This window comes from Pavona decussata, unplaced genomic scaffold (assembly GCF_977016875.1).
Source record: "Pavona decussata unplaced genomic scaffold, jaPavDecu1.1 SCAFFOLD_141, whole genome shotgun sequence".
In the NCBI taxonomy this organism is placed as follows: domain Eukaryota; kingdom Metazoa; phylum Cnidaria; class Anthozoa; order Scleractinia; family Agariciidae; genus Pavona; species Pavona decussata.
Genome location: NW_028145554.1, coordinates 876,254 through 890,115, shown reverse-complemented (window position 1 = coordinate 890,115; position 13,862 = coordinate 876,254). Strand labels below are relative to the sequence as shown.

Below are 13,862 nucleotides of genomic sequence, written 5' to 3'. Positions count from 1 at the left end.
GGAAGAGCTGGAGGGGCGGGGATTAGGCCAGACCCTGAACTGGTGCTATTTGGCTCACAAGTAGCTCGTTGGGAAACGTGGACGGAACAAAGGAGAAATGATACTAGTTACCTGGATTTAGACGCAGAACAGCGTGAAGAATTAAAGAAAAACGCGTAAAGTTGCGCTACTATCGAGAAAAGAAGACGACTTAATCGCCGTAGAAGAGGACGGGTGAATCAGAAGTACGGGAAGAAGAGAATTTTAAAACACCGCCATGCCCCCTCCCTCTTTCAGTCTTTTCACCACCAATGGTTTCAATTTCACTTTTGGCTAACTTATTAATTTGACTTGGAATGGTTACAACAGTTCTGTTCTGTCTTATTTTGTCAGGTTTCTCTAAAGGATACAAGCAATGAAGATGAATCGCAGGGAATCGTAAATCTGGGAAAAGAAGTTGCTAATGACGAAGGGAAAGACACCTCCTTTTAGGAATATGAACTAGTTTTGAAAGCAGAGTTTTAGCAGATTGAGTCTCAAAACCAAATCAATTTATCATTCGATGCATTTTCCTCCTTTTTATTGGCCGAAAGCAAACCACGTGACCTGCAAATAATTGCCTAAAAATAATGGTCTGCTCATGAGCAATACTGTCCACTGTGTTTTGCTGCAAAAAATATTTTGCTCATGCGTAATTGAAACCACGCTCTTGTGTGAAAATGGCAGATCGCTCCCCTTAGCTGTCAAGGAATGATTTGACATGCTGTGATCGAATGATAAAAGAATTATTGAACTTGGTTATCGTAAAATATCGTGATTTCTCTCACAGATTAATTATTTGCCGAAGCCGAACTGATATATCACGATGTTTTGCTGAACATCGTCCAATAATTGTTTAAAATATTTACCACCTTAGTTGTAATTTTAAAAAAAATATTATCTTAGTTTTAATGTAAAAACTGCATGTACATATACAACGCCGAGATGGCCATCCTGTATGCGGTGATATTTCATTTTTCCTTCCATTATTTTCTGAATTGTGAATTGCACGCACAAATGAATGTTAAACTGAATTTGCAACACTTAACTGCAAGTGTTGTGAAAACGAAAAGCATTGCGCCAGTAAATGGAACATGAACTGGTAACGTTAAGGGTTTTTCGTGTAAGCATGCGCAGACTTCTGGTATAATAAGAATTTCGGGAAAATTTAAAGTCAAATACGAGGTTATTGTAATGAATATAAGATATTGTAATTCCAGTTTGCATGGAACTTAAAATAAGCTTCTTCTAGTATTAATTGTGTTCGCCTTAGGTTTCGGATTGTTCTGTTTCCTTCAAAAAAGCTTTTGGATTACAATGTGTTTTAGATGGGAGATGGTCTGCCTGCTATATGTATATAGATGTTTACAAGACTAGTGTCTAACTTAGAAAACTGTATGGTTTACTTAGGCGCTAGGCGTTTCCACATTAGATATTTATGTTTAGTTATCCGTATTAATGTTTTTAAAACTTTAAATTAACTAAATATTCTTATATGTATCAATACAATCTTAAAAGGAAATGTGAAAATAAAGTTGTTGTTATTGTTGTTGTTGCACTCTTCCGCTATTTGTAGGCCAAGTAACACAAATGCATTAGCATTGTATTTTTATAGAAAATTTCACAAGCATTTTGTACATCGAGTCGTATGGTCAGGATTGCCATGGAACTTGCAAATATAAAACTTAAGAGCTTGGAGGCTTATTTGAAAGCTGATTTCTTAAAACAAATCGTTTACTAGCGTAACAAAATAAATAAAATACTTTTTAAGTTCAAAGATATCTTGTTAAGGGTGTCGAAACTCAACGAAATAGGTTGAATTTTTTCTGCCAAAATCTCGATTCACAAATGTTGACAACGCGCCAACAAATAGGGGCGGGTCACCTTAAAAACATCAACAACAACAACAAAAATAACAAATTCTCTACAATTTTACTACCAGCCGTTTGAACATGATTGCCATGGAAACATTAACATATCAAGTTCCACTCGCTGCACGGTATTTGAAGCGATAATATACACATAAAATAACTAATGTCGTTTTATTAGCTGAGATAAATTTCGGCAGTGTTATAAAACATCAATATACCGTCGGTTTGAATCCTCTCAATTTTCCAACTACAAAAAAATGGCCAAACTGTCGGCTACCATATTTAAAGAAAACCTCCACTGTTGAAATAAATTAACGTTAAATTGTTGAAAATACAATCTACTTTTAAGTCTTGTTAGAAATCATGGAAATAATATTTCTGTCTCGGGATTTGATTATCGCTCATTTTCGCTTTTAAATTTCCCAGGCACCACCATGTTGGATTTCATGTTGTTCAATTGTTTCACACAAAAGAACTTCTGCTCACTGACAATAGCGGAAACCGTATGATGCCATAAAATCCAAAATGGCGGTACATGGGAAATTTAAAAGCGATAATCATATCAAATATTTAGCGCAATTGAATGTTATTTCTACTTTTCAAAGTAAAATTCACAATTTAAATATTCCCAACAATTTCACGTCAAAGTTTTTTTGTCAGAGTGGAGATTCCCTTTAAGTGGGCAATCTGTATCGGGTTAGACTATAACCTTTCAAAGAAAAAATGCTTTCCTCCTATAATTGTCAAAGTATTATAACATTATGGGTAATTTTTCTTGGCATACTTCATAGATATGATATTTCTTTCTCCGACTTGATGAAGCTACACTTTTTCATTTAGTTGTTCAAGTTCGGCTGATAAGTATTCGCTATCTGAAATTTAAAAAAACGGGAAGTTAATAATGATACACATTCACAGGAGGAAAGGAATGGAACGATTTACCCAAAGAACTATGGGCTAAAGGCCTAAATTTAGGAACTTTTAAGGCAAAAACATTTTAGCATTTGCTAGAACAGACAGATTATAGCATAAATGCACAATTTAGATTGTCGTTCATTTTTTATCACCTTTTTTAATCAAGTTAATATTAGTCTTCCACATTTCTATTACTTATATCGTTTCTAATTTTGTAATATTTTTATAATCTGCACATAGATCCATACCAGCTGTTTTTCTTTTAATTCAGCTGATCTATCTTTGCGGTATAAATAAAGTATTTGTTATTATCATTATTATTATTACATGACAACATTTTTTCAAGTGCGCTTTACACATAGAATTCAGAAATTCACGCCTGTTTTTGCAACAAGTTGGCTCAACATTTTTTCAGGGTTGGCGGCATTGCTAGTTCTCCTCCAATAGTGTATAAAGTTTTCTGGCCCGTTTTTTGATCAGTTTCATCCCAACCCTAAGTTTTGGTTAAGAATTTGTTAGTGATCAAGTTACATTCTAAGCTAGTTCGAATGGGCTTACTAGCTTCTTGCTCTTCACTGTGTGTTTATTTGTTTGTCTGTTTGGTCTTTGGCATGGAGCTTAGTGTGTAGTACACATCTTTACCATTTTCGTGACTTTCAAGAGAGGGAACGTCCTTCATCTGAGAAATAGACTATCTCTTGGAAACGTTATTCGCTTCCCATGTTGTCGAGACCTCTTTAATACTTAATTAATTCTTTTAACAATCTGAACGGAAATATCACTCTTTGAATCTTCGTACAACAATTCAAACCTAAATCCACCCAATCATTGATTTCAAAAATTGTGAATTTGTCTTATAAACAAAATAAATACCTTTTTCCTTCCCGGCATCCTCCATGACTTCAGCGGTCTTTTTTCCCAAGGTCTCAGGAAGAACCCAACACATGACAGCAGCAAGGAATGATAAGCCACCCATTAAAGCAAACGGTAAAATAGAATTAATGCGTGTCATCTGAACAACAAACGGCGAGCTAGCAGCGCCGATACGACTAGCAACAGACACCATTCCCATGCCACTATTTCTAAAACAAAAGACAAAAGGGAGACGTTATCCACTCATACTGAGGACCTCAAAGATAAATTTCTTGTACGTGTTAATATGTAGTCCACCCTCTGCCACTGATCTCAGATGGGGAAAGAACGATATGAGAAAATTACCAAATCAAGGTTAAACAGTGAAGAAGTGTTCACTGATGGTTCCTTGTGTTATAACATTATTCTTAAGAGATAAACGTTGCTGTAACATTGAGTTATGTTGAAGACACGTTGTTGACGTAAGTACCTTTTTTATGTGGCATGTTTTTGAAATGACACTTTTTCGTGACAGAATCTTGTCGTTAACCATCCATTTTGTTCATTCTTCCAGGATTTCATGCTCAACAGGAATAGCTGTTGTTAACTGAACTTAAGAGGAATAAATACAATGTTGCATTGTATATGGTAACGCATTTCCATCATTATACATTAGTAAGCAAGAACTGTGCAGGAATTGATAATGAGGTGTTGCTGACACAACAGGACGCCGTTATTTCATACGTCCAAATTAGTTTAGTTTTGGCTTCAGCATATATCTCCAGATAAAACTGGAGGAGTCAAACTTGTTAAAACGCACTTTAGAGAATTTCATCTTCAAAAATACATTAATAATTCATAAGCCCATTTACCTATCAAATGGTCGATAAAACATCACGTGCGGTGGTTTTATATCCGATAAAACCTCCTCCTTATTAGTATGCAGTGTTTAATGTTTTTCTCGTATGCTAATTTCCAATGTTCACAAAAGCATCATTGTTTTGAATATCTTGACACTCGTTTTTCCAGGAATGTTTTTTAAGCCGTTCAAAAAACTCGCAGCACGTGTTTTATCGGGATTTAAAACCACGAGGCGCAGCACTGCTGTTCGTGTTTTAAACATAACATAACGTTGTACAAGAGATGAAAGAATTTATGCGAAGTAGATGAGACTGTAATTTGAGCAAAGGAGAAAATACTGGGTTCCGAGTGTTTGTACGCGGCCGGTCATTCTTCCATTCTCGGTTTACTTTCAGATAGATGTTCTGATTTCCTTATGGCGGCCAATAATACGAGCGGTGTAATAGCTCTATTTAAAGAATCTGGAAGTCAGATAAAACTATTCTGAGTGTTTTTCAGGGGTAAAACCCAAAAAACTATTTAAGAAAACAAATATTGAGCCAAGAAACATCGATCGTCGCAAGGTTATTTAGAAGCAGATAGTAAGTACCTCTCTTTAACGTTAAAGGGAATGTTATACAGAGATTTGATGTCCTTTTAGAAACCGCACAACGTTTTGGTGTGAACAGAGATCTAAGACAAGTAGCCCACTACCACCTTAGTGTACTAAAGCTGTCCAGATTGTCTCTGGCCATAGATGGACTGGGTCGGTTTGGATTGCAGCTGGTACTCGAAAAAGGTGAGGCTTCAAGTTCTCACGTTCTCGTGCTCAAACTGCGTTAAACAGATCATGCTTGAAGAATTCAGTTAATTTCTTTCTCTCGGTATTGTAGACTCTTTATGCAACTAAAGCCCTGTTCAGACTAGGTGTGCAGTGCCAGGGCTCTGTGCCTGGGCATAAAAAAGAACGTCGTTCAGTCACCTTGGTGCCCAAGGAGCAATCGTGTTCTCGTGTTCTCCCAAGGAGCAATCGTGTTCGCAATCGTCAATTTACCTCCCCCCATTTTGTTTGCTGTATCGTAGGGAGGTATGAGGAAAAAACATGGGAACTGACAAAATCCTGTTCAGACCAGTGCCCGTGCACAGGAATGGTGCCCGAGCACTACCCTTGGAGGTAGTGCTCGTGCCCGGGCACGGTGCCCAGATTTTTGCTCGGGCACCGACAGAAAGTTCTGTTCAGACTAGTGCCAGTGCCTTAGAACAGAGGAGGGGCACTTAGTCTGAACGGGACCTAAGTCGTTTTTGCACCATGTTGACCAAAAGACAAGGTCAGTATCCTCACGACTATTCCCCTTGAACACGATCAGTCAAAGTTATTGCTGATACTTATCTTTTGATTATTAGAGCGGTTTTCAATTGAGTGTCAAAAGTAATTTGGTAATTGCTTTGTTTTTGCCTTACTGCACTCTGTGAGTGGTTAACAAACTCGCGCCAATTTTTTTAACCAATGAGAAACTAAACCAAAACCAATCACGAAATGGTCGCACGTGTTTTCCCGCGCTTGGCGCCGTATATGCATTTGCTTCGAATTCTGATTGGTTCGTTGTGCTGTTTACGTGCGCTGTGATTGGTCAAAGTAATCACTTTGGTTTTGGTTTTACGAAACTCAATTGAAAACTGCTCTATTATAAGTAATTTAATTTCTGCGTAATTTGAAAAACTGATACGTCAACCCCAGAAGAGTATCAAACATTCGTATCCTAAATCTCACCTCACCACTGTAGGAAATAGCTCAGCTGAGAAAACGTACAAGGTGTTGAATGAAGTGGTGATAAACATTTTACCCAGCGTACCAAGGGTTACTCGGCCAGCAATGAAACCTTTAAATACGAAAGACAACAAGCACGTTATTTTTGGTGCCTTTGGGTTGTTAATCAACTAACCCTCAGGATACGCCTATACGAGTGGTCTGATTGCTCTTGAGCAACTATACTCTTCGCTGGACAATTGCAACAAAATATTTGTTGCTACTACTGCTTTAATTGAAAAGGTAGTATATACTGAAGTGAAAAAGAAAACACGTTCATTTTGGGAGCATATTAAGCAGCTAACTGGCTTTCATATGATTTAATGTCTTCAAGTCCAAAATTCGGATCTAACATCTAGTAAAACGCTTTGCGTTTTCAACGTTGGGTAAGTGTCCTATGAGTTAAGGAAAAAACAGTGGAGATACTTTCCCAAAGAGGTGGCAGCTTTAAAGGCAACAATGAGAGGACATTTTCATAGCGCATCGGCTAATAACGTGTACCAGAGGGATAACGAAAAGCTCTTGTCCTTGTTGGTCGGACAAGTGATGACTTAGCAGTTAGTGTAACGTTATACTACCTATTATTTTTTACCTCGAATAAATACTACGAGATTTGAGTGCATTTGATTGTTCTAGACTTTTTGCTCGGGCAAAATGTGACTCAGTAGTCAATAAGTGTATCGTTACATTAACTTTTCTTTTGTTACCACAAAAAAATACTATAAGATTTCAATGTATTTAAGCGTTTTGTTGGAATATTGGTTTGGATCGGATTGGATTGCGATGGATTGGATGGATTGGAAAATGGTACCCCTAGCCATCATTGTAAGTATATCATGACTGGCACCTGTGTTGTTTGTTCCATGTGGAATAAAGGAAACCGCCAATACTGAAATTCCTGCTGCAATCATGTAAGCAACTGTAGTCTTCTTACGGCCGAACCTAAATCATAAAACGAATTGAAAATATTTTTTTAATCTTTCAACATAATTTTAATAACATTTTTCACATGGATATGAATGGTCAGTTTTAATTCTATTTATCCGCAACGACTTGTTTTCACTCTTTTCTTATAACATAGCATTGCCATGATTTTCATTATAAAAGAACAGTCATTTACTTGTTGGTTAAAATGGCTATCGGGGTCCGCAGTACCGAGGACCAGATAATATTTCGCAGAGAATATGTCAGTCTTCAAAATTTCTCGAGGTGACAATATGAAATGGCCTCTTTCCAGGCCGAATCTCGCTGTTATCCTAATTAACAATTAGATTATGAGCTCGAGATTTCTATCGCGTGATAGTTGATGAGGGCGAAGCCCGAATCAACTATCACGCATAGAAATCGAGAGCGAATAATCTAATTGTTTTAGTATAAATCTACTAGTCGTTCAAAACTAAACAAGTAAATAATCTATTTCCTCATCGCAGACACTTCGAAAACGCGAAGAAGCGGGCGCCATTTTGTTGAAAATCGCTACTCGCTATCTATCACAGAATAGATAGCGAGTAGCGTAGCCAATCAGAGAACGGCATTCGTGATAGAACACTAGTAGATTTATACTAAAAAACAATAGTACGTAGTATTTTCTGACTTCTACCTGTTACCGTTGTGAATGACCAAAATGTTTCCAGGGATTTCCACCAAGCTTGTCAGTACAAAATTCAGATAGATGCTGCCACCAAATTCTCCTGAGCTTAAAGAGAGCCCGTAATACACCATTCCATTCACAAACCTGCAATGAGAAGGAGCCAGAACGAGCCTAGTAATTGAGGATCACCGGTCCATGCTTATTGAAACAAGACAGTACACAGAGGCGTACAAGGTTTACGATTGCCATTGGCAGATCGAAAGTTTTACCCAATACTAAAATGAGATTAGGAAAAGGGAAAGCCAAGTAACACAGACTCCTCACCTCCCTATCCCCAGCTGTTATTAGAAAACATGTTTGTGCCAATAACCTTTGGTAAACCCGTCCAATGATACATTGCCGAGCTAAATTCAAATGCTTCAATTCTCGTCAGTTTTCGATGTAATACATGGCGAAAGGTCTAAAATTGTCACATCTCTAGATCACAACAGCATTCTTCTACTTTCCTTTTGACCGGTCTGAGCTTTTCTTCTCCACTCCTTTCCTTAATGTTTAGGTTCATTTTTCCTTTTGTTTTTTTTTTTTTGTTGTTGTTGTTTTTTTTCACTCGTGGGATGTGAAATCAACATTGAATAGGGAAAATACCACAGGCACTACGAGTATTGTAGACTCAAACACTGTTTTTATATCGCTCTAGAATCAGTGAACGGCACTTCACGGTTCTCAGTATGGTACATTGATGTTTACATGTACCTTGTATGCGTCTCCTTCTAATTGTATTTTATGCTAATTTTAACTTATTAACGTTCATTCATTCATTCATTCACTCACTCGATTCATTTATTCATTTATTCATTCATTCATTCATTCATTCACTCATTCATTCGTTCATTCGTTCGTTCGTTCATTAATAATAATAATAATAATAACAATAATAATAATAATAATAATAATAATAATCGAATATTTATACAGGATAACCCTTCAGTATAGAATACTGTTATCAACGGGGTCCTGTTGACTAAGAATTAAAAACTTACAAATAAGAATAACTAAAATATGTAAAAGCAAAACATGCACTAATTTAGAACTACAGTGAAAATTTACAGGTAAAAATCGTCCAAGGCTTTCCTGAATAAAAATCTAGAATTAATGTTTCTCAAACTTAAAGGCAAAGAATTAAATATCGAGGCACCTAAAAAATAAAAACTACGGCGTGCAAAATCCAGTTTGACCTTGGGCAGTTTTGCTGCTTTCTCATTGTTTCTAGTATTTAAAGCGTTATGATTCAGTCGTTGAAAATAATTCTTAAAAGGAGAGCATACAGTTCCATTAAGGCAGTCAAATACAAGACAGCATGCTTTCTTTTGTACACAACCAACTGTATTAACCAAGCAAAATGAACATACACTTTTATATTTATGCTTGTGTTTCCACTTTTAAGTCAACTTCAACTTCTACTTCAACTTATCACTTAATACTTGGGTTTGTACTCACCACGCATAAATCTGTATAAGCGAAAGCTTTGCCATCTTCCATGTTTTAAAGAGTTCCAAGACACCTTTGTTTGCCATGGTCAATGGAACAAGAAGTTCTTCGTCAGGCATTTCTTTTTTGTTTACTTCTGCTACCTTCGTCAAAATTTCTCGGGCTTTATCTTTCTTTCCTCTGACAAGAAGCCATCTTACAGATTCTGGAACAAACCTGAGATTAAAAATGAGCTTTATGAGAATTTTTTTTTCAGGTAATCCTCTTTAGATTAACGTGTGCTAACTTATATGTCAATTTTCACGTTTACATAGTTTCTTTTGAAAACACCTGTCATTTTTACGCACTCCTGTGTTTACAATTGCCGAAACAGGTGCAAATATTTCTAATTACCTAAGATTTCAACTTGTTAATTGTAGCTAGCATTTGTATTCATTCTTTGTAATTTGACTTGATCACTGAGCTCTCTAGCCTTGAAGCACAGCACTGGGATTTAGCGCGATAGTACACGATAAATAGACAAATACCTTGACGTGTGCCACTGCTACTTAGACGACCTTTCTCGAAGTATGTAATTGAACAGAGAACCAAGCTCGTGACCATCATGTACAATATACACTTAATGTATGTTCCCGAGGGAAACAGTTTTGTTTTCCCAAGAGTCCCGATGTTTCCCGAGACGAAGTTGAGGGAAACATCAGGACTCGACGATCACAGCAAAACAAACAAATAACTGAGAGGGCAACAACTGCGGAATTGTATCCAGGCCGGGAAACATTTGTATTTGATCAGGGGCACGTGAAGAAGAATCAACCAATCACAGTGCTCGTTTTGTTGAGTGAAAGTCTAGGTATATAACAATGCATAATGATACACACCGCCTGTATAGAAATCTCTTGTCTAAAAGGTAAAGAAGGTAATCCTTAGCTGGCACCACATAGCATACTACTTCTAACATTCCATTTCCTCGGCTAATAGGCGGCTGCAGACATGGCTCAGTACTAGATATTCTGAGATTTATTTTATTTAACGTTTTATAGAGCGGTTTCCAATTTAGTGCCGTAAAACCAAAACCAAAGGAAATACTCTGGCCAAACGCAACAGATGTAAACAGCGCAATGAACCAATCAGAATTCGAAGCAAATACATGTAACTGGGGCCAAGCGCGGGAAAACGCGTGCGGCCAAAACACGATTGGTTTTGGTTTGATTCCCATTGGTTAACAAAGTGGCGAGTTTTGTTAACCAATCACAGCGGGTAGAAATGCAAAATCAAAGCAAACGGGGATTACTTTCGACTCTCAATTGAAAACCGCTCTAAGTAAACTTACTTCCAGAAGATAAGAATAAATATCCATGGAGCTGATGACAGGATCAGAAGCGTGCGCCAGTTGCGTACAAAATAGGCTTTGAGCGCCAAAACCATCAGGGCTGCCGTAAAGTAAAACCAAACTAGGGTTCCTGCCAGTGCACGTTTCTCAGGTCCTACCAGTTCAGTAGCGAGAACAAACATTGACAGAAAACAGCCGGCTTCAAAAAATCCAACGATAACACGGCAGACAGCGACGATCCAGAAAGCTTTGGCAAATGCCATGGCAAATGTGACGACCAGTACCACAAACACTGAAGGGAAAAGAACACTTTTGCGGCCATATTTGTCAGCTACGAGACCGAGTACAATAGCACCGACCGCCCAGCCGAAAAACAACATGGCATTAGCTAGCCAACCCAAGAATCCACGACTGCAGACCAAGTCAAACTGTAAAGAACAAAAAAACGGGGAACTTGTTGTGTTTTGACAATTTCATTAGTGTAGATACGGTGAGAATATAAATGCCTTTGATGTCGACGTAAGAAAAAAAGAAAAATAGTCTCTAATTCACTCGCGTGAGTCGTCTTCAGCTCATGATTTCAAAGACGTAGCGGAATGAAGTCGGGATGGCACGAATATTCAACAGCTGATATTGGCACGTGCGAAAATCGGTCCCCAAGGCAGGTAGTCAAGCTTCTGCAAACTTATTGTTATGAGATTTGTTCTGTGTCGGTTTCCCGCCAAATAAATAAAGTGATCAGAGAAAAAAAACAATCTCCTCTTAGAGGTGGCACAGTGTAGGCTGCTTGCCAATGGTCAGGCCAAACACACAGCATCAGTAGTTTTCTAGCCAATCAGGGGCCTTAAAACAAAGCATTCCAAAAACGTTTCTCATGACAACAGTTTCTTGAGGACTTTTCCATCAGCCTACTAAACTATCGCTCGCACACGTTTTTCCAGCATAAACTGCATAACTCGACGATGTTCGCAAACCTTAACACTTAATGCTAGAAACAATTTTGTCGTAAGCAAATCTGGTGCACATTCTTTTAGTCCCCAAAAAAGTCAAATTTAATTAAAGTGAAAATTCACTTCTACAGAGACTAGCAAATTAAAAAGTGCTTAGAAAGTTTTAATTTTTTTTCTTTAATTTCATTTAATTTACAGTGATGTCAGGTGGACGGCAAGATTATGCTCTACAAAGCCGTCTTGACTTTGGGTTGAATTCCTCGGGCTAGTCGTCAAGGGTTGCTTAAGGTCACTTATTTGGTGTCGGCCCGCTTTTACAATATAGTCAGGATAGCCTCACGTGTTTTGAAGAATTAGCTTATTTCGTCTGATTTGTTTGAAAAACAAAAACATAAACGTCGAAGTATAAGAAATTGAGAGCATGGGATGGAGTTCTTCACGTGCGACGAGAGAGAAGACGGAAGATGATCGAAACACAATGCTTTTTATGCAGCTATGCAAAGATACGATCAATTTAATCCTATGATTACAAAAAAGCTATAAGTTTAATCTGAACAATGATCACGAAAACGAAGCGACATAAATTGGGGTTTCCAAAATATCAAGATTGCGAAGAACACCGCTTGAAAGCATTTGAATGGTCCTAATTTAAGATTTCGTAGACTCAAATGGCCGGCTCGACAATAGAATGAACAACAAAACAATGGAGCGGAAGGTTATCTGGGTCCAGTGGAGGGGGTCAGTGAAAACGATAGAGCTTAGGAAAGGTGCAGACCTTAACTGGGCTTGAAAGTTGTAGGCATGTTTTACACAACAGCACAATGCCGGGTTCGAGTTAAGCATGTGAAGAATTTTATCTACTGTTTGGGCAATCTGTTAGCCTCTTCTCTCTCCCGCGTCTCTTCCATCGGGTTTGTCTCCTGCATTTCGAAAATCACACTCGACTTAGGTGTCAAGTTGCTCACCTTTTCATCAAGAAACAAATCGGTTTCTTTACCTGATGAACAATAGTTTGATGTGGTCCTTCATACAGATTGTAATCAGCGAACTTCCAATCGGTTCTATTCAGGGAACATCTCCTCTTGTAAAGCTCAATGGGTTTGGTGGCTGTGCTGTAAAGTGCGCTTTGTGCGGTCGTGCTGTTCGACTCCAAACACGCCAAGCTTTCCTGGGTGCACATCCACGGCGGCTCGTACGCTACGAACACCATGATAAGTGTTTGGTAGGTAACGGGAAAGAATATAAAAAGAAACAAAGCTAAAATTCGAATTTGGAAAGGCCCGAACTGGCCAATTCGTTTCAAAGTCGAGTCAACGTCTAACATGTTGTCTCCTCCGAATTACTCTTGAACAACTAAGCTTGATTGAAGGTAGCGTTGCATAACCGCGATAGTCTCTTTCTCCTTAGATACAGTGTCATTTGAGTCGCTCTAAATCTATAACGTAACGACGTAAATTTGAAGTGAGCTGTTAAACACCGGGGGGGGGGGGGGGAGTACTCCCCTATATGGGCTATACGGGGACGTGCGCTGGATAGGGTATGGTTTTTGGCCTCTCTGCCCTGAACAGGGTATATAATTTCAAACGAGTCTGCCCTGGACGCGTCCTAGACAGGGTATGGTTGCAAGACTGTCGTCGAGTATTTGGCAATCCGAAATCAGAGACGTTAGTCTGTATTTATTTTAGTGAACAATGCTTTACGTCAATTGAGTTTCCACTTATGGTTCACCGCTGTTAATGCGAAATTTTGAGATCTTTCGCCATCACTTCTAGGTAGTGTATTATTTTATCTGTTGTGATTGGTATTCGCGTTTCAATGCGTGGAACATCACGTCCGGTAAGTCAAAGTGACATTGGGCCTTTAAATGTTATTACTAACGCCAATAAACACTTGTGTAACACAAGAGCTGGATGTTTTCCTTTGTCCTAAATAGGGTCTTAAAATAGAGGACATTGTCCTACACAGGGTAGGTATTTAAGGTTATTTTCGTCCTAAACAGGGTCAGGGTTTGAAACCCCCAGCGGCACCCCTATACCCAAACATGGGTCAAGTGCCCCCCCGGGTGTTAAACACGCGATGTGTGTTTCATGATAACCGAAATTGTGCAAACACGATTCAAAGATGAGCTGTGACTGTGTTAAGACGGCAGCAAAAATCTGCTTAAATGGCTTCATAGGTGATGCTAGTTATACTAGCAATG

General features: G+C 38.3%; 2 protein-coding genes across 4 annotated transcripts in view; one reads left to right on the top strand and one right to left on the bottom strand.

Annotated features, from left to right (window-relative positions):
- LOC146466745 (uncharacterized) overlaps positions 1-1,336 on the top strand; it is a 71,179-nt gene extending 69,843 nt beyond the window's left edge. For both annotated transcript variants that reach the window (XM_085126834.1, XM_085126836.1), the window contains exon 21: positions 373-1,336. In XM_085126834.1, the coding sequence (XP_084982960.1) occupies positions 373-471 (99 nt within the window). In that variant the 3' untranslated portion in view covers positions 472-1,336. The remainder of the gene's footprint in view (positions 1-372) is intronic.
- LOC146466744 (organic cation transporter protein-like) overlaps positions 1-13,056 on the bottom strand; it is a 58,426-nt gene extending 45,370 nt beyond the window's left edge. The window contains exons 1-8 of one of the 2 annotated variants that reach the window (XM_085126844.1): positions 12,660-13,056; positions 10,713-11,140; positions 9,392-9,598; positions 7,904-8,038; positions 7,151-7,245; positions 6,268-6,376; positions 3,678-3,886; positions 1,015-2,761 (exon numbers count right to left, since the gene is read on the bottom strand). In XM_085126844.1, coding sequence (XP_084982970.1) covers positions 2,712-2,761; positions 3,678-3,886; positions 6,268-6,376; positions 7,151-7,245; positions 7,904-8,038; positions 9,392-9,598; positions 10,713-11,140; positions 12,660-12,986 — 1,560 coding nt within the window. In that variant the 5' untranslated portion in view covers positions 12,987-13,056 and the 3' untranslated portion in view covers positions 1,015-2,711. Of the gene's footprint in view, positions 1-1,014; positions 2,762-3,677; positions 3,887-6,267; positions 6,377-7,150; positions 7,246-7,903; positions 8,039-9,391; positions 9,599-10,712; positions 11,141-12,659 lie in introns of those variants that run through there. The other variant, XM_085126845.1, reaches the window with a different exon arrangement.
- Positions 13,057-13,862: the final 806 nt, after the last annotated feature.